Source organism: Rhipicephalus microplus, chromosome X, assembly GCF_043290135.1.
Source record: "Rhipicephalus microplus isolate Deutch F79 chromosome X, USDA_Rmic, whole genome shotgun sequence".
Lineage (NCBI taxonomy): Eukaryota > Metazoa > Arthropoda > Arachnida > Ixodida > Ixodidae > Rhipicephalus > Rhipicephalus microplus.
This window is the reverse complement of record NC_134710.1, coordinates 112,810,443-112,829,785: the sequence shown is the minus strand read 5'-3', so window position 1 is coordinate 112,829,785 and position 19,343 is coordinate 112,810,443. Positions and strand designations below refer to the sequence as shown.

The following is a 19,343-nucleotide window of genomic DNA, read 5'->3' as shown; positions in this document are numbered from 1 at the left end:
TTATTTTAAGTAGGAACACTACATTATTTTGGCGCAGCCGGCCATCGAAGCCATCATGTGGGTGACGTTCTTCATAGACGAGACCTCCGAGGAGATCATCTTTTCGAAGTACCAAGTTCAAGACGAAGCAGCGGTAGACCTACCTCGTGAGCTCAGCTCGGAAGAACTCGTAAACCTGGTTGTGGAAAAGGCAGCCGTAGACACTACTGAACTACGACGGAAAGGTGCTGTGAAAGTGAACTTGCGTGTGGCGACCTTCAACGACCTAGTTCTTGAACCAGCGCGTCGAAAACACTCAGGATCACGATCTTCGACGGAAGAGGTGAGCCTCGTTTTGAAAGCTTTTCAGCTGCAACAGGAACAGATGCTTCAACAAAACCAAATAATGACATCTCTTATAAGCTCTCTGAATGCTGAGAGACCGACACCTAATTTCGTAGAACCTGATGCTTTCGACGGTGTGTCTTCAAATCCAGAAAGTTGGCTTGATTTCTACGAATATGCCGCTGGAAAAAACAAGTGGCTCTCTGATGAGGCTAAAATCACCAACATGCGCGTTTACTTGAGAGGTGTTGCGCGAAAGTGGTATGAAACATGCATTCTGGAAGACAGTGACGACTCTTGGAGCCAGTGGAGGAAAAAGTTTTTGACTGCATTCCGAAGCAATCCAGTAGAAAGATGGAACACGGCGCTTAATTTCAAGTCTGAGCAAAGCTGCCTTGTCGAGTACTTCTTTGAGAAACGCCGTCTTTTAAAGCTGGCGGAGCCTTTGCTTCCATCTACGGCCGTAGTTGCCTTAATAATGCATGGATTGCACACTAACGTGTTGAAGCAAGTGCAAATACTGTCACCAAAGACTCTAGATGACCTCCTCGCGTGTCTTCAGAACATACCATCAGCTTCGGAAACAAGCATAACCGCCGAGTCAAGCAGCTGTTTCAGTCGGAGTAAATCGGACTGGTCAAGCCACCAGAAGCGCATCACGCATCCAGGCGGGCTTCCAGCAGCTGTGACCGGCACCCGGCCCCTTCCGAAGATAACCGCCAACTTGGCAATGGGCGAAGAGAGTCGTTTCAGTGGCAGGAAGAAGCCTATCGTCGCCGAGAGGATCCTGGGAACGGTGAAGTGGTTTAATGTCAAGAACGGCTATGGCTTCATCAACCGCAACGACACTCACGAGGACATCTTCGTCCACCAGACGGCCATCACGCGCAACAACCCACAGAAGTTGCTGCGCAGCGTTGGCGAAGGTGAGACCGTCGAGTTTGACGTCGTGGTCGGCGATAAGGGCTGCGAGGCAGCCAATGTGACCGGACCCGATGGTGAGCCTGTTCAGGGTAGCCCGTACGCGGCCGACAGGCGCCCGTTCCGACCCCGCTGGATTCCACGTCGCAATCAACGAAGGCGCGGGCCGGCGTCAAGGCGTGGCCGAGGGGAAGATCGAAGGGAGGAAGCAGGAAACCGAGACTCATCGCGGTCACTGCCACCGCACCAGGACCAGAGCGACCCGGCTCCTAGACGGTGGATCATGGACGGCGTGGGGAGGCCCTACCCTTGGCGATACAACCAGCGTTTCAGAGGAGTGCCACGAGCACCTCCGCGAGCCCCACCACCGCCACCGCTTCCACCGCAGCGTTTCATTGTCGATGAGCCACGGCCAGCGTACGCCGAAGAGGAGGTTTTCAACGAACCCCCACCCCGGCGCCCTCCACGGCGGTTCCGTGGCCGCTACTTTCGTCGGCGACGTGGCCGCTCGCGAAGCAACATGGAAGCAGTAGGACAAAACGGCTCTGGTGGTGGCCGTTTTCAGAGCAACCTGGAAATGACAGGACGGAACAGCTCCGGAAGAAATCTCGAAGAAGGAGTACGGGGAGGTAACGGCGGAAGTGGCAACAGGAGCCAGGAGGACTTCCAGGACAGAGGGAGTGCCCCTTCGTGGCAACGACCTCCTCCGATGTACCGACACCCAAGGTCCCACCGACGCAGAACGAAGTCACCATCCAAGAAGGCCGGGGCCCGTAATCGACGCGAGAACGAGGCGAGCAGCGGCGGAGACTCATTGGAGAGCGTGCAAAGCACTGAGAAGGAGCCTATTTCACCAGAAGAACCAGGACACTCGGCACCGACGGCTCCACCGCCGTCATCACCACCACCGCCACCACACGACGGCTTTTGGCGTACCTACAACAAGTTGGTCAAGAGGTTTACGTGGCCTCACATGAAGAAAGACGTTAGTCAGTACGTTCGTTCATGCCATGTGTGTCAAGTACACAAAGTCAAGTATAAACAGCCTACGGACACCATGATACTACCTTGCCACTCGAACGTGCCTTTTGAAGTAGTTCACCTGGATTTCGCCGAACTTAACAAGAAACGGGAAGGAGTCAGAAAAACGCAAGCTTTTCTGCTGGCCATAGATGAATGCACCAGGATGGTCGCGGCACGAGCAGGAAAAGAAGATGCAAATAGCGTCATAACCCTTCTCGAAAGGGACATGTTTAGAACTACGCGGACAATCGTATGCGATAACGGCCCCGCGTTCAAGAGTGAAAAGCTAGTAAGATGGGCTCGAGATCACAATGTATCGATCAAGTTCTGTGCGCCATACCATCCTGCGGCGAATGGGCTTGCAGAACGTGCCATACGGGACGTGAAACAATACATCAAGATGTACGATAGTTTTCCTGGGGGATGGAAATGTTCTTTAGAAGCAGCCGTAAAACATCATAACCGATCCTACACAAGTGGCTTGGGGTGCAGTCCACAGTACGCTTCTACAGGAGAGACCCCTATTCTGCAGGCAGACCGTGAGTTGGGACTCTTGGAAAACCTCAAGATTGTCGAGGAGAGGCAACAAAAATCACAGGAGGAGAGGTACCGAAAACGAATGAAAAAGAATTTCGACAAGAGGCATCGAGCAGACATGCCAGACATTCAAGTCACCGACCTCGTACTAGTGAGAAAAGGAATAAGAGATTCCAGTGCCAAATTTTATGGGCCTTACTCTGTGACCAAGACAGCCACCCAGAACGGAATTTTGAAGACTGTCTGGTACACTGGTGAACGTGGATCTGTTGAATGTGCTTCAATTGGGAATGTCTTCAAGTATTACCCCAGGAGGGGTAATTGAAAGAAAGCGGGAAGGGTGAAGCGGTATGAGCCTTTGGACAGAAGATGAAGAAGCGCGAGGGCCGGGGCAGGAAGGAAGAGGAGGATGAAGTGAAAAATAAAGCAGATTAAGATGGACGCCAGTTCCATACTGAAGCTTTAATGCTGTTCCGTTATTTTAAGTAGGAACACTACAATATATATATATATATATATATATATATATATATATATATATATATATATATATGGGGCAAAGCATCAGTTGCTACACAATCACATTGTGAGGCACATCTGTGTGAGAGCACACGATACTCGGCCCAATGTGCGCCACACACAGCTTTGTGTGGTCACATGACCAATCCACCTACACTGCTGCGTCTCTGCCCTACTCGGTGTTCAACAGAAACCGATGAAAGGTATTCACATAAATAAGAATATATAAAATTATTTAGCTTGAATACATGAATCTTTGTGCGTGTATCGTGCTTCCTGGAGCTATAAGAAACGCTTGCAGCAAGGAACGCGCAAGCCCCGAACACGGTGGCATCACCCCTTTGAAGTAATCATTCAGGCGTTTTATTTACACGCATTGATATGGTATAAACAAGATACAGGGAAAACCATGCGTTCAGCATTGTCATTGCTGCATTACTTGACTGTACCAGCACACTCCATTGAAAGTCCGCCGTGGTGGTGTAGCGGTTATGGTTGCTCAGCGGCTCACCCGAAGGTCGTGATTTTGACCCCGTTGATCGCATCTCGGTTTGGTAAAATGGTTGGAGAACTTGTACTGTACGATGTCAGTGCTCGTCAAAGGGTGGTACTGACACCAAAATTTTGTCCTCGCGTTTTTTTGCTGCAATATGTTCCTAGCTGCCTGTCAGTCATAACACGACACATCGTTTTCTGCAGCACGTGAGAGATAATGAGAGCTTGTCATTACCGACCAGTGTCAGTTTCAGTTTCAATAACGACAAGCCACCAGGTGCAACGCTCGACCATGTCAGCACTCAGAAACGGTGCCAAGCCAGGGAGGCCGATCGTAACAGCGTCTAATTGCGATAGCTTTGCATGCGGGACATTCGTAGAGGTGTCCGATTCCACCTGCGTGAAGTATGCACCGGCATGGTGTGTAGCAGAGGGCTTCGGCGCTATATGTTCGAGGCTGAAGTTCTGCCATCGGGACGCATATAACCCTTTCATTCGTGATAATTTGGTGTTTACATGCGCTGTGGGAACGTCGCTTGTGCGCGGATGGGTGCATTGAGGGAAGGGGGGAGGGATTGGGTAACATCACTCGTCATTACTCGGATGACGTCACTCGGATGCGGTGGCAGCATTTACACATAGTGGCAAAATGCTGGATTACATATTTTTGGGGGGACGCTTCGCAATTTCAGGCCCTCAATATTAATCAAATATTCATTATTTTGTATATCACGCCTAAATCGTATTGTGGTTTTGTTTGGTACTTCAACCACAGGTGAACCTAAAGTTTCTAGAATTTCTAAATGACAAATCGAGGAACTTTAGGTGAGCTTTACCATGAGAGGAAGCTCTCAGCAGAAAAAAGAATTAAGAGCTAGCTACGACGGGAAATGCCCATACCTGTTGCCTTCCTACCGGCAGCCAATTTGTGGTCGTACAAATGGTGCCACGGGTGGTTTTGGGACGTTAAACCCCACAAATCAATCAAATGGTGTCACGAGATGGTGATCTGAGATGGTCATTGGAATGGCGTGCTCCTGGAGATACGCTAAGCTGCCATTTGTGGGTTACAGAGCTGCCAGATGGACGCATATAACCATAAGCCTAGAACATCAAGCATAAAGGGGTGTTTTACTAACGCAATCGTGCTACTTAGAGGCTATATTTATTGCGCTAAGGATGTTCCGGAACCCTTTGACATTTTACTCAGTAGTTTCACACGAATCAGTCAGCAACCAGCGTACCTGTGGAGGTATAGTTTTGATTCGGATAAATACAAACCGTTTCTCAGTTTTATTAATTATACGGTTTTGAAGCCGAACCGTATACTCTAATATACCTTGCAAGAAATTGCATTGGAGGTTCCCCAAAAATGCTTGCTCTTGAATATCCACGTACACAGGCACGCGCAGGGTTTTTTTACTCCTTCCGCCCTCTTCTACAGGCCAAAAGTACATGAAGTCAAGATTGGCAATTATTCCAGAAATGAGGCATTAGGAAAAACAATTAATCCTACCGAGCAGAGAATACCACTATGCGTCGACAGCAATTACACCCAAACAAGCCAAGCAAAATATTAATATAAAAATAAAATGCAGACAGTACAGCAACCCAATCATTTAGAAAAACAACAGTATACAAAACTAGACTTCATGCATGTGGCAGAAAAGAAAATAAGAAGCAAAAAGAGAATGCACCAGGAAGAATGGCCTTCGTTTTGTGTCGTATGTAAAGGGAGCAGTCTACTATATCCCCTATTCATCTGGAAAAGTTTTCGTGGGCTAGCAAGGCCACTGTCTGAACATTCGTCTCCGCGACCACCACAGCGCCTTAACATGTGCTCCGTCGTCCAATTTGTCCTTAGATCACCGTCAGTGTGTTTGCAATCTATGGTCCGAACTAGAGTATGTTTCATTCCGTCACAGAGTGCAATTAACTCGGGAAATAGCTGAGGTTTGCTTCATCCGGAGGCGAGGTTCAATGTGCGTATAAGCCAGCCGTCTGCGCACCTCCGTGATAAGGAATCACCATTCCTTAACATACCTTCCTAATTTCGCACTCGTCATAATATCATCAGCAGTAAGGCCGAATTCCACGTACTTACCTGTTATCACACTTGAAATAGCAAAGCATGCATGAAGTGTGATTTTTAACATTTTTTACTAATTGATTACGTTACTGTACTTTCCTTTTTTTTTTGCTTGTTTGGTGTCATTGCTGGCGAGGTCGGAAAACATTGTAGAGCTCGATTCGACTCACGCATCAAACATATTTTGCACTTATGGCTCACTCAGACTCATACTAACAAAAATTTTATAGAGCCAGACTTACTTGAACTCACACTTACGAAAATTTTCTTCGGCCGGACCCACCCTGGCTCCCCAAAATATTCATCTGGGCTCGCTGATAGTCAGACTCACGAGTCAATTTGAGTGAGAGCGAGTGTCAGTAAGTCGACTCCTGAGTCCCTTAGCCTACCATTATCTTTTCCGACCATGGTGTCAATGTTCTTTAACGCGAATATCTCACGCAATCGGTGCTCTTCTTGGCACCTTTTGATATAATGCCTTCAAATACGTGTTATGAGTGGTTGAAAATGAGTAAGAATACTTTTCTTGAAATAGATGGCAACATAAAATATATTAATCAAGAAGTTCCCTGGAATAATTGGGTTTGGGGGTCAATACACACCCCTAAATAATTTGCGCCTCTGACCAATAAATATTGAAACAATGTATGAACGATACTGCTTTGGAATACATTGAGTAGACGGGAGTTGAAACGTGAATCCTCGTAAGGCAGGATAGTAATGCTGAAGGTCAATAGATGGGACCATATGTCGTCAAAAAAAAAAAGGAAGTCATTCAGACTCACTAAAAATATATTTTGCGCTTTGGACTCGCACAGACTCAGACTCATCAAATTTTACTTGCGCCAAACCCACATATGAAAACTTTCTCCAACTGAACTCACTCAGACTAGAACTCACTCTAGAATATTACTCACCCGTACCCACTCAGACTCACACTTACGGCTCGACTTGAGTCTGAGTAAGTCCGAGTGAGTCGACTCAACAGTGAGTTCGCTGACCTCTGTCGACGCATGTAGTATTCTATGCTCAGTAGCAATCATTGGTTTTTCTTGGTAGTTTAAAGGATTTTTAGTACTTTCATGATATGAGCGTGATACGTGAGATTGCAGCTATTTGGGATAGTATATATTCTTGCGTGTTCCCAAGCAAACGTGTTTAGAAGTTCCCGCTCGTGGTGTCTACGTCTCTATCTTTTCTTACGTGTCTTATGCGCTACCCATTCGAAGTAATAAGTTCTCAAAAGGCAACATCAGGGATCCTCGGCAACCATTTTAGTCGAAAAACCTACATAGCCGAAGCCTTGCACCTTGACTACTTGCGGCACAGGTCCGACTGAGTGAATGTACGGGGCACACTTGGCGCCCCCCCCCCCCCCCTTTCAGATAATTGTGGAAGGTGGGGGATGGTTTCCTCCACTTCTGTGTGCACGCCTTATTCATGCTTATGGACAAGCGAAGACAATATTTCCAAGCGAGCTCAAATAGTTTATACATGTATATGAAATTGCGGTTGCTCATTACTAACGCCACTTTATGGGGGAAAAAGCACTCTTACTGATGTTTCCCATTGGACTGCCTAATACAAACAAAAACCGATTCAAATAAAATAATGAACAGAGTTTTAAGAACGGATCGAGAAATGATTGATCGCTGCATTTTAATGCGGACATCACCTTTCAAGGATGCACGTGCCTCATGGTTTCAGGTATAGCATATGCAGTTACTGCATAGTAAGCTTATAGCGAGACTTTCGAGTAAGCTTATAGCGAGACTTATAGCGAGACTAGTAATCTTATAGCGAGACTTTGTGTAAAATATTGACGCGCACTCGCACCCCTTAAGATTTTGATAACACTTGCCCGCAAACTTTCGATAAAATTACTAGTACGTAAAGTTTAATTAGAAGTTCTAGAATTGTTCTAATGGTTTTGGCTCATCCGACCACGGCATAGCACCAAAATTTAGAATGATTTTGGATGTCGTTTTCACTCTACGAAGTTATTATTAGGATGTAACGATAATTGCTGGGGTTTAACGTCGCAAAACTAGAATATGAGTATGAGAGATGTCGTTGTGGAAAGCTCCGAAAATTTCGATCCCCTGCAGTTTTTTAAAGGGACAATAAAGTCAAATAACAATTCATGTCAGAGTGAAGGCTCAATATATGACAATTTCTAAAACGACAATATCATCTTTATCAGTGCCCTACTTATTAGAACAAATGTAATATTTATTTCAGATTTTTTCTCGCATTATACTATACACAGTCATCGTATTATCATTGATGAATGGACTATAAAAATGCTATTTATTAGGGCACTATATTACCAAATCACTTTTGGTAATGTACAGCTGATTTTTTTTTTGAATTTTATTCATCAAGCGTGAACATGGAAAAGTGCATGGGTACAGATTCACTGGGAGGTCCCAAGGTAAGAACCGCAGGCGGGACCTCCCACAGTCAGAGCATGCATTTACACATAGTGGCAGCATTGGTAAATACGGGTAAATTAAGGTAAATGCACGAGAACACATGCGATACGATACAAAATTTGCAAAATGATCCCGATTACGTCATACGTACTGGTCACAATCAATCACTAGTAATCAAACTAGCTGTACTAAATAAAGAACCTTTCGTGCATTAAGAGACGTAATAAAATGATGCTTGTTCATGTCTGTTTGTTTCATGGAAAAAAGAACCACCGACCATTACTATGGCGAATCGCGTGAGTGGTTGAAAAGTTCAATTTTCGCCTGGTTCAACTGGACAGGTTGTGCCATCTAGCGGGTCCCAGTTGAACCAATCACGTCTGCCATCTCGCAGGCCATGGTAGGGAATCGCCCACCGCGGTGGTGTAGTTGCTAAGCTAAAGTACTGGGTTGCTTACCCGCTGGTCACGGGATCGAATCCAGGTTGCGGCGGCTGCATTTACGATAAAGGCTAAAATGCTGTAGGCCCGTGCGATTAGATATGGGTGCACGAACGAAAAAGAACTCTAGGTGGTCGAAATTTCCTCAGCCCTCCACTACGGCGTCTAATAAGATTATGGTGGTTTTGGGACGTTAAACCCCACAAATCAATCAATGAAATCAATCATGGCAGGAAATCATTTAATGCTCGCTGTTGCTGCTGTGGCTCCCGCTACTTTCGTTCTGCTGCTACTAGTGTCAGCGGCCACGCAGTAAAGCCGGGCAACGTTGTGCACGGCAACATTGACGTGACACGTTCCGCGTGAGGCGGGTAATTTGAAGTGCGCTAACCCGATGCAGATCACTAAAACGTGATTTTGTTTTAAAATAAGCACTTCCTTGGCACAAAAGTAGCACTACGAGGTTTCTGGACCGCTATTTAAACAGTAAACACTGACTTAATTGTTGCATTTTGTGTCCCTTTAACGTGAGTGTAGATGTAAACGCATGGACCTCGAGCATTTTCGCCTCTACCGAAAATGCGGCCGTCGGGGCCAGGATGTTATCCCGCGATTTGTGGGTCAGCGGTCGAGCACTAGACCACCACGGCGAGTTATTAGGGAGTTTTCGAATAAGAGCTGCAAAAGATTGGGGCCCTAAAGAAATTGCGTCAAGGCCACTGCGCTTGCGCAAAGCCCGAACCGCGTTTGGGTTTTGGGTTGGGGACGCCATTTCTCGAATTAAGCGGGAGACCCAAAGCCTGCCCCAAAAGTGTTGGGTCATAAATATGACGGCACCCACTGAAGTAACGACTCTCGGCCAAGCCTAGAATGACATTTAAAATAGGGGCAAGTGTCCAAAGCACTGCAGACCCTATTCGAAAACTCATCACTCCTGCTTTACCCAAAGCCTGCATACAAAAAAAGCTTTGGGGTCCATATTCGAAAACTCCTTATTATTAAAATTAACTACAGTTTATCAAAATGCGGCTCTCATATTAAAACTAAAAAACAAATACGCGTGAAACGCTGTAACAGAGGCTTTACATCTTTTTAGCAGAGCTTCGCTCAAACATTGCAGAACGAGCATAAAAATGAGGAAAAAAAATGTCAGGTGAACAAAAAACAGATGTACATTTATTTTGCTTTTTTGCGGAAGTAATTAGGCAAAATGTGAGCTGCAGTGTGACTATGAATCTTACCCTGTAAGACTGCAAACATTAGCGGCTCATCTGTGTTATGCCCAAGTAGCACTTGCTGTTTCCTATGCAATTCACACTGAGAAACATTTATCTCTTGAGCTGTTAGACTCTTTTCGCGGTAAAACTTGCAGTTGTTTTCCTAACTTACAGGCCTTTGCTAACGATGCGTGCGACATTGCGGTCAACTCGCATTGGACCTTACGCACAGTTGTAGACTGAGATCATTTAACGAGACAACATCTAAAAGCTAACAACAGTTGTTCGGATCGTTCGTTCCACCCGTCCATCAATCATTCCCATTAAGCCGTTGACAACGGCTTATAGCCATCATCATCAGGTCATTCTCAGGACACCTGCTAATCCCCAGCCCCATTATTGCAAAATACGAAGAAAAAAAGGCGATTTAATGCTGATGCTGCAATCTACGTGATGCGAAGCTTTCCTCTTCGCAGCCAACTATAAACACTCTCAAAATCATCGAGAAGAGTAAAATTGTCTTTATATTTATTACGTCCAATGTCTGATCCCATACAATGTTTATTTTTACCGCAACAGACCATTCGCAAGCTATATCCCCATAGAATTCTGTATTCCAATTCTATATTCTAAATCAAACACTGTATACATTTTGAGGGAAGAATGCGGAGGAGAGTCGCATACCGGAAGACGCAAGAGGCGAAAGACAGAATTAAGGTTGACTATTATTCACATGTTCATCCCTGCACATTAGGCTTAATTGAATCTGGCTTGAGCGTTCTGGTGATCGCATGTGCTACGCCACGTGTGACATATTCACCAAGATGTTGAATATTCGCAGAACATCCAGGCACAGGTAAACCAGTTTATGTATGTATACATATAACACATATTCCTGAGCCTGAGGGAGCTAATTAATTACTTAAATTGCAAAGCATGCAAGCTGTCGCTGTATTGGCTACACGCTTATACTTCCAAAGAAAAGGGAAAGACATCGCGAATGTTGCGTTCGCGGTCATGTCAGCAGACGCCCTGCGCGCGTTTCGCCGGTGAAACATATGCTGAAGAAACTATGCGTCGTAACATTGCCATGTTTCGTACAAGAGATGCACATACGGCGTTCCTAACACGACACATGCAAAAAAACACAAGCGAAACGAGTTCATGTGAAGCGGGGGTCGGCAATATACGCGACTGCCCGGACTCGATGCAGCAGTCGACTTCTCCTCGCTGAAGACCAGCGCTGTGGCACAGCGATTTGTTTGCACCTACCACTCAAAGGCGCGTCCGATTAGACGCGGGGCCGGTGAGCAGGAGAGAAAGCGCAGCCCATCAAAGAGCGACGAGGCTCCTTGAGGAACGCTTTAAAACTTTCTACAGATAGCGCGCGGGCGCGCGCGCCTCTGCAAACACAAACCGTAATGGCCGTCCGCGCGGGGCCCGCTTGTTCGGAGTCAGTCAGACCCGCCGCAGGGACATCACCGAGAGCACCCTTCGGGTCGACTACGCTCTCGGCTTGACCGAGATAGCAGAGCGGGATGCCCTCTTCGCGCGAATTCCTATCTGTCGGCTGCCAAGGCAGTAATGGCGCCGGCTCCCGAAACAGAGGCGTGGGCAGGACGACGCCATCTTGTCGAGCTACCCGCTAGCGGCGATAAATGACTTCACTTCGCTCTGCAATTTCCACCCGTTTATTTGTTTTTAATTGACTGCGTCACCCTCTTCGACCTCACCCTCCTATCTCTCTCCTTAGTCTCCCTTATTTTATTCTGGTTTCTTTATTGTTCTGCTTCGTCTTCCGAAGCTGTCTGTTTTACGACCCCCAACACGACCTCAACGATGTTCGTATATCGCAGAAGAAATGAAGGACTTTCCCAACTTCATTTTATTTTTTCCCGCTTTGTTTTGTTGAAGGCATAAATAAGGAAAACAGATGGAAAGAAAGAAAGAAAGAGATAAGGAAGGAAAGAAATAAAGAAAGAAAGTAAGAAATAAAGAAAGGCCGTGTATGTTTTTAGATTTATGCCAACGCGCTTCCACGAAGACAGGTAATACGTGACGCTCTTCCGGACGAAGAAAAACGTTCACAATGTTTCAGACGCGGAGCGTTGATTAAGTGCCTTGCTTGGGGACACAGAAGCGGCTGGGACAGATTTATATATTCGCGCGATTAGAACGTTATGATGTATGTAATATGGACTCTCCAGCGTCTTGTTATCTCTCGCCGTGTACGGGCGTGGTTCTCGAAGGCTTGCGCCGTCCCCTCGCCCTCGCCATCAACTCCGCCCGAGTCGACACAATCGCGTACTGGCGTTTTTGTTTTGTTTATGGGACGCGATCGGGCGCGCGCCCGGTGGAGGGCGCCCCCTTTCGTCTGCTGCCGGCCCCAAGCGCGTCCCCCCTCGCGAAATGCACTGGTCTCGGGAGGTGGTGGAAAGCGGTACTTTAGTGGCGTGACGAGTGCACCTCATCGCTGGCAACGTCACCAGCATCTTTCTTCGGTGGAGGCAGGAAGTGAGATATCCAGCGCTCACAAAAAACCGGCCTGGGCGGTTATGACAGCGAGCGGAGCGACGCCGAAGCATTTCATTTCTCACAGATTCCGATGGCTCTACCCGATTTCAGTGGCGCGCCGGGGGAAAATGCACGGGCTCCGAAGCCGAACATGCGCGGGTCTGGCTGCATGCAGACAGTGCTCTCAATGACAAGACCCTCGTCGCAAGCAGTGGTGAATGAATTGTGCGCGAAATAAGTGCAAGTTGACAGAGCGCTGGTCAATCGCACTGGTTGAAAAACACTCGGAGGCCACCAATATCGCCAAAACACTGACGTGGGCAGCATCGCTTGCTTGTTTGTTATTTGTTTAACGTACGGCAAGATTTGTTTGTCGTTTATTTTGCCCAGTGCCAACAGTGGTTGTGTCACCTGAAAGTCTGCTGTCAGAGCAACGATCAGAACCAGCAGTTTTGTGAATGAAACCAGTTTTCTTCCCCGGGTGCATCGGAGAAAGCAACCAGCAAAAACGCCAAACAATATCAAGTTGTGCGTGACTTTTGCTAGTGATCGCTGAATGCAGTGAATGAATTGTTAACTTCTTGAAATTTGGCGCCAACTACCGGCATTTTTTTTTATCCTTAAACTGATACAATTACAACATCACCTACTACCAGCAAATTTCGCGAATGGTGCGCGAATCGATTCACACAGTTTTATAACCACGAAATTTTCGTTGTAGTTAAGAAATAACTCTTCTACAGTACAATAATATATCATATCATGCCCTAACAGTGCCAGTATAGTTTCACTACTTGCGATTAATTTGGCGTACAGTTTTTATTGCGATAGCAATAAGATTGGCACTATGATCTGATTTGATTTGCGCCATCGCTGTTATGCCTAGGATATATATATATATATATATATATATATATATATATATATATATATATATATATATATATATATATATATATATATATATATACATGCTTTTCCTAAACATTAATGTGTCCGATGGGTTGGCTGATAGAGGAATTCAAAAATGGCTCTGGATCCACCTTCACTCTGAAGCAACAAAAAAAATATGGCAGCATATCCACGGAGTGAATGATGGAGAGTGGGGCGAAGAATTCGTCCGTCCATTCGTTCTTGCTTCCGTCCGTTCATGCGTCCGTCAGTGTGACCGTCCATGCGTCCATCATCCCGTCCGTGCGTGCGTCTGTTCGTGCGTCCGTCCCTCCGTTCGTCCATGCAGCCACCCCTGCGTCCGTTCATGCGTCCATCCATGCATCTGTCTATGTGTTCGTTCATCCATCTATTCAACACTCCAAGTACACTCTTAAAAAAAAGTTAGTAAAAAGGTAGTAACTGCAAGCGAACAGGTAGTAACGACAACGGTTACTACCTTTCCTGAACCGTTCCTAGCTTCTTCCTACCTATTTACTACTTACATTAGTAAACAGTTGCAACCTAACTGCAATAGGGTAGCAACTGCAGCTGTTACTACCTCTCTTGAATTTTTACTACCTCTTTGCTACCTATTTACTACATACATTAGTAAGCAGTTACTAGCTGCATGCAAAGAAGTATAGTAGCTGCAACGTTTACTACCTCACTTGAGGTATTACTAACTTTTTCGTATTCTTGTTAGTAAAGAGTTGAAATGTTGAGTAGTTGAAGGTATTGAAATACAAATTCTATACTTGATCACGGTCTCTCTCTTCACCAAGCCCAGGGGTGGTTCATGACCCTTATATATATATATATATATATATATATATATATATATATATATATATATATATATATATATATATATATATATATATATATATATATATATATATATTATTCGAAGGTCGTTATTCGAAGGTCGCAGGTTCGGTCCCTGCCCACGGCAAAGTTATTTTTTCACCCACTTTTCTTTCTTCACGTTTACATTACAATTTGGTCTAATACCTTTCCCTATACTTTCCTCTTGGCATTATTGTCTGTTAGATCTCATTATTATTGTGTCAAAACACGCAAACACGAGCCCTTAATTATACACTTCTTTCCCTTATATATATATATATATATATATATATATATATATATATATATATATATATATATATATATATATATATATATATATATATATATATATATATATATATATATATAGGCACCATGTGTAAAAAACAGAAAATATTCTATAGGTGTAAATTTTCACAGCTGTACATTTGCATAACTCTAAGCTAACAGGCCCTAAGCCGTAACTTTGTGGCTGCCCATTGTGTTTCATGTTGATTAACCGAAATTGTTCGCTGAATGATAATATTTCGGTTGCAGTTGAAGGTAGCAATTTCACATTAACAGCAGATGTGCGCATCAGATAGTCCAAAGTAACAATCATATCAATTATCCGCTCCGGATACTACTAAATAAACAGAGCAATATGTAACAAAGTAACCATGCACAATGCGTTTCACTATAAATGTGGTGGATATCATTTAATTTGTTATCACACAAAGTGCCATGCGCTCTGCAGCAATACAGTGGGAAGAGACCAATAACACTGATAAAAGAAAAAGAATGTAACAAGCTTTGGTTAGAAAACAGTAGATGAAAGGGTGCATCAGGTACAGTAAAAGATAAATACAGTAAAGACAGCACACTAGAAACCATACACTAAAAGAGAGATGTAACATAAAATCATACGTCATCTTCAGTTGCGTAGCCAGGGAGGACATTTCCAAATACACAAACTCCAGAGCAAAAATATATGAAGTATGACTGAAACCCCTCTCCTAAAAAAACATTGGCTACGCTACTAGTAGTTTAGATTCAGCCCGTGACAAAAAGCTGTCTAAGATGACAATTTGGACATCATTCAACAATCATAATTTCAGGCCGTAGCATCAGCTCAGCACCAAAATATAGGTCAAGAACTTGAGGTGATGGAAGATTGAAGGGCTGTACAAGTTTTTGCTCGTCTGTATTGTCGACAACATACGACCAGCGGTGACGATCGAATCTGACTGTCATGAGCACATCTACAAGCAGGAAAAGGCTTCCGCAGTAAATATACAGCCTTCTTATTTGGCCAAAAAGTGGCAGCTGTTGCTTCTCTAGGATGACTACATCGAACTTTTTGAAAACCAAGTTTTCCACCTCGGCAGAACCAACTTCCCACACTGGAATGCCAGGAGAGACAACTTTGCGCATGTATGAGCACAAGTCTTCTAGCTTCAGCTGCCTGGATCTTTTAGTCTGTATGCCACGGTCCACTTCTAAGTTGGAAAATTCGAAACTCTGCAGCAACTGGTGTCTTTCTGCGATAGACTTGCATATATTTCGAAAGTTTTGGTTGCGCTGTGCAATAGTTTTCATGTACTGGTGTTTGGCTTCATATCGCATGCACCAGTATTGCTTTAGTGGACCAAGTTCACTGATGAGCCGAGGGTAATGAATCAAGAAATGCAGTTTGGGTATTATTGCACCAGGGTAGAGAGCAGCAAATGAAGATAAAAAAAATCGTATTTCATCTTGCAGATATGCCAAATGGTCGTGAGGAATCTTGTCGGCAAATGTTATATCTGCAATGCTTCTCAGAAGTAGGTACACTTCCCAGTGCTCATTTTGTTTAGGAACAATATCTGCAAACATAAGAGAAAAAAATCTGAATAGGCACCACTTTTGAGAAGCTGTTCCCTTGTATGCACTTTGCCCATTAAGAAAGGATTTCACGACTTCTTCCGGTTTGTTCTTTTTGTCGTGAGCACCAAAAACGAATGTGCGGATACGATCAAGGTCTGAGTGCCTAATTACTCCAGAACGAAGCAGGCCTTGCAAAATGTGCCTTAATACATGTGGAATGGCTCCCTCCAGCACATCGTGCATCAAGTCCGGAGGCAGTTGCACTGTCACATCAAAATAGGCAACATCTGTGAGTGGAGATTCATCTTTAACGCCGTACAGTGCTGTGCCTAGCTGCCTATTTATTTTAGCACTTGCAACGTGGTTTTGGTGCAAGGGCAGATTTCGAACCTGAACATCACTCTCGTGAAAGGCAGTGTTGAACGCCGAGTTTGGTGAAGTACAAAATCTGCATGGACGACCACGGCTGAAAGAACACGTGAATCCGCCAAGTCGATTCATTGAAAGGTTATCACCGGAAAAGGCAACAACAATCGCTCTCACCTTTACCGCAACAGAGTTCTTCCACAGAGTGAAACCAGTCATCCATAAAGCTGATACGTCATCTACAACTGGCTTCAAAATAACATTGATTCCGTGCTTGATGACAAGTCTATATGGTGCAACTAAAACTACATGGATAGAGCTGAGCTGTGATCTGTATTTGGCATGGATGTTTACCACGCTGAAATACACGACAAGGATTTTGTGAACACCCCGCTTTGACCCCAGCGGATTCACTATCTCCACTTCGTCGCTGTACAACACAAAAAAAAGCGTATACTGCGCGCCATCCTCGAGTAGTGCATGCAACTTTTCTTTGTATATGCAGCCATCCCTAAAATTATGCAGCGTTGGTGAAGGCGCTCCTGTTGAGAAATCTAGCTCTATGTGGTCGCGGAAGTTCTCAGAGGACATAAGATTTCGCATGACACCACTTATAGGAACAAACTGAAAAGTCTCACCAGCACCAAGATCACGCACTTCAGGCTTTACGTAGGGCAGGTGACGCTTGGCGAATTGCTCTCGCTTATATTTACTACTTGCTGCTTGAAAAATATCCTCTAAGAATTCACCAGCGAGTAACTTGCGCAGTTCGATTCCTGCCGACTCCATCGCGATGTTATTTTCAATGACAGAAGCGAATGTCCGAATTATGTCGAGAAAGGTAATCTTGAAGTCATTGAAAACACTTTCTGCCGTAGAGTGCGGTAGCTTGTGCACTTCTGCAACACGAAAAAAAAGTAAGCACAGCTGTTTTTTTATTTTCAGCACGAAGTCGTTGATTGTGGTCACTCGAGCAGTGGGAACAGAGACCGCATCGCATTCCGTGTTGATCATGTTCGACGAGCAACCAGATGAAAACATTTCACTGTGATCACCCACTGTGTCGTGCGCAGCGCAGCTTGTTGTGGCACGCACCGGTGGTTCTTCGAGGACTGTTGGTTCAACACCGGCTTCCTCTGCGTCATCCATGTCCATATATCGTCTGTGCACACGGTAAATGTGCCTTCGATAAGATTCGAACTCACTGTAGGTTTTCGCACACCCATCCACACCGCACATGATAGAAAATCTATTGTCGTGGCGATGGTCTCTTATGTGCCAGACGACTTTGCAGAGCTTCGTGGACGAGAACGCACATCTTGGGCATGAGTGTAACATGTTCACTCGCGGCAGTATTTGCGTACAGCCGCTGGGCGGTATTCTGGACTAAGTACGCCGACGGCTCACCATGATTACAGGTAGCTACATGGCAGACGTAACTGCAGTTCTATCCGTAGTTTTCACCAGCCGAACTGGGCCAGCATGGCTTACCATTTAGGACCAAAAAGTTGACAAGACGGCGGAGGGCGAAAAACATGAACCGGCAACACGTGGAAGCTCCGCATTCTTTGAGGGTTTTTGCACGGCCGGGCTAGACTGCACCTGGAAGGCGGGCGTCGTGGAGGAAGGGGGGGGGGGGGGGGTGGCAAGGGTGAGATATTTTCACTGACAATAAGGATAAGGAGTAGTTGCCTTTACACGGGAATTCATGTGCCGTCTTAGCTGCGGGTAGCGAGAGGGTACACATTCCTACACGTGTCTAGCAGCGCCGTGAATATTGGTCGATGCAGAAACGGTTTCTTTCAAAATCAAGTTCAAGATCTAGTGAAGGATTCGACGAAACACCGTCTGGCGAGGGGCATACGTGTCTTGCAAATAAACAAACACTCGCCAAATTTGCAACGATATACGTTGCAATTAGCGAGCGTTTGTTTATTTGCAAAACAAGTTCAAGATTTGAAAAAGCCACGCTAAACTGGACGGACATGCTTTTCGTGGAAGTACACTGTGCAGGTGGATTTCTTGGACCTGCCCTTCATCGTGCCCGAAATACAGGCTGCCCGTAGGGAAAGCGCATGGGTTGGTTTACTTCATGCCACGCACGTGCTTATTGTGACATTTCATTCGTAGGGCAAGTATTGAACTTCCTGAGAAGCTACGGCAACATAAGAGCGATGTCCCCAAGTTCCAGTGACAAAGAGTACGTTCGCGGACCACGGCATCTATTTTCACAATGCCGGCGTCGTCGAACAAGATGCAGCTTATTTAAACAGGTTTTCGCGAAATCCTGGCCTATCCAAGACAGTCAGTCAGTCAACAAACTTTTTACACATTCCCCTGAGGAGCTGACGTCTTTCAAGACGGCTGGTCGGCTGCGGGCGGCACCCACGTCGGTACAGGAAGGGCATGCCCCTTTCGCAAGGAGACAGCCAGTAACTTCAACCGGCTTAAGGTGCGCTGCTAATCGAGTGCGCTCAATATAATTTCGCTCATCATGAAGAATAGGCACGACCCCACGGCAGGAAGAAAAAGTACGCGAATCGTGGAATTTTTTCTTGCAGCTAAAAAAAAAGAAGAAAAGAAGTGGATATTTCAAGGGCTAGTTTTTCTTTGTTAGTCTTGATATTGCACCTAAGAACAACAAAACAAAACATTTGTTTACTCCTTACTTTGATTGGCGTCCCTCTGTTTCAAGTAAAGTCCATTAATTAAAGGACTGCACAGCAAGCATAACCGCAATTAGTCTCCTAACCATGGTTATAGAAATTAAACGGGTGATTCCACGGGAGATAAGGTAATAAACCGAACTGAAGTGAGATCGACAGGAATCTGAAAA

General features: G+C 45.2%; 1 protein-coding gene across 1 annotated transcript; it reads left to right on the top strand.

Annotated features, from left to right (window-relative positions):
• Positions 1–478: 478 nt before the first annotated feature.
• On the top strand, positions 479–3,271 carry LOC142775699 (uncharacterized). The gene has a single exon (XM_075877432.1). The coding sequence runs from the start codon at positions 551–553 to the stop codon at positions 3,128–3,130; it is 2,580 nt and encodes an 859-aa protein (XP_075733547.1). The 5' UTR covers positions 479–550; the 3' UTR covers positions 3,131–3,271.
• The last annotated feature ends 16,072 nt before the right edge of the window (positions 3,272–19,343 follow it).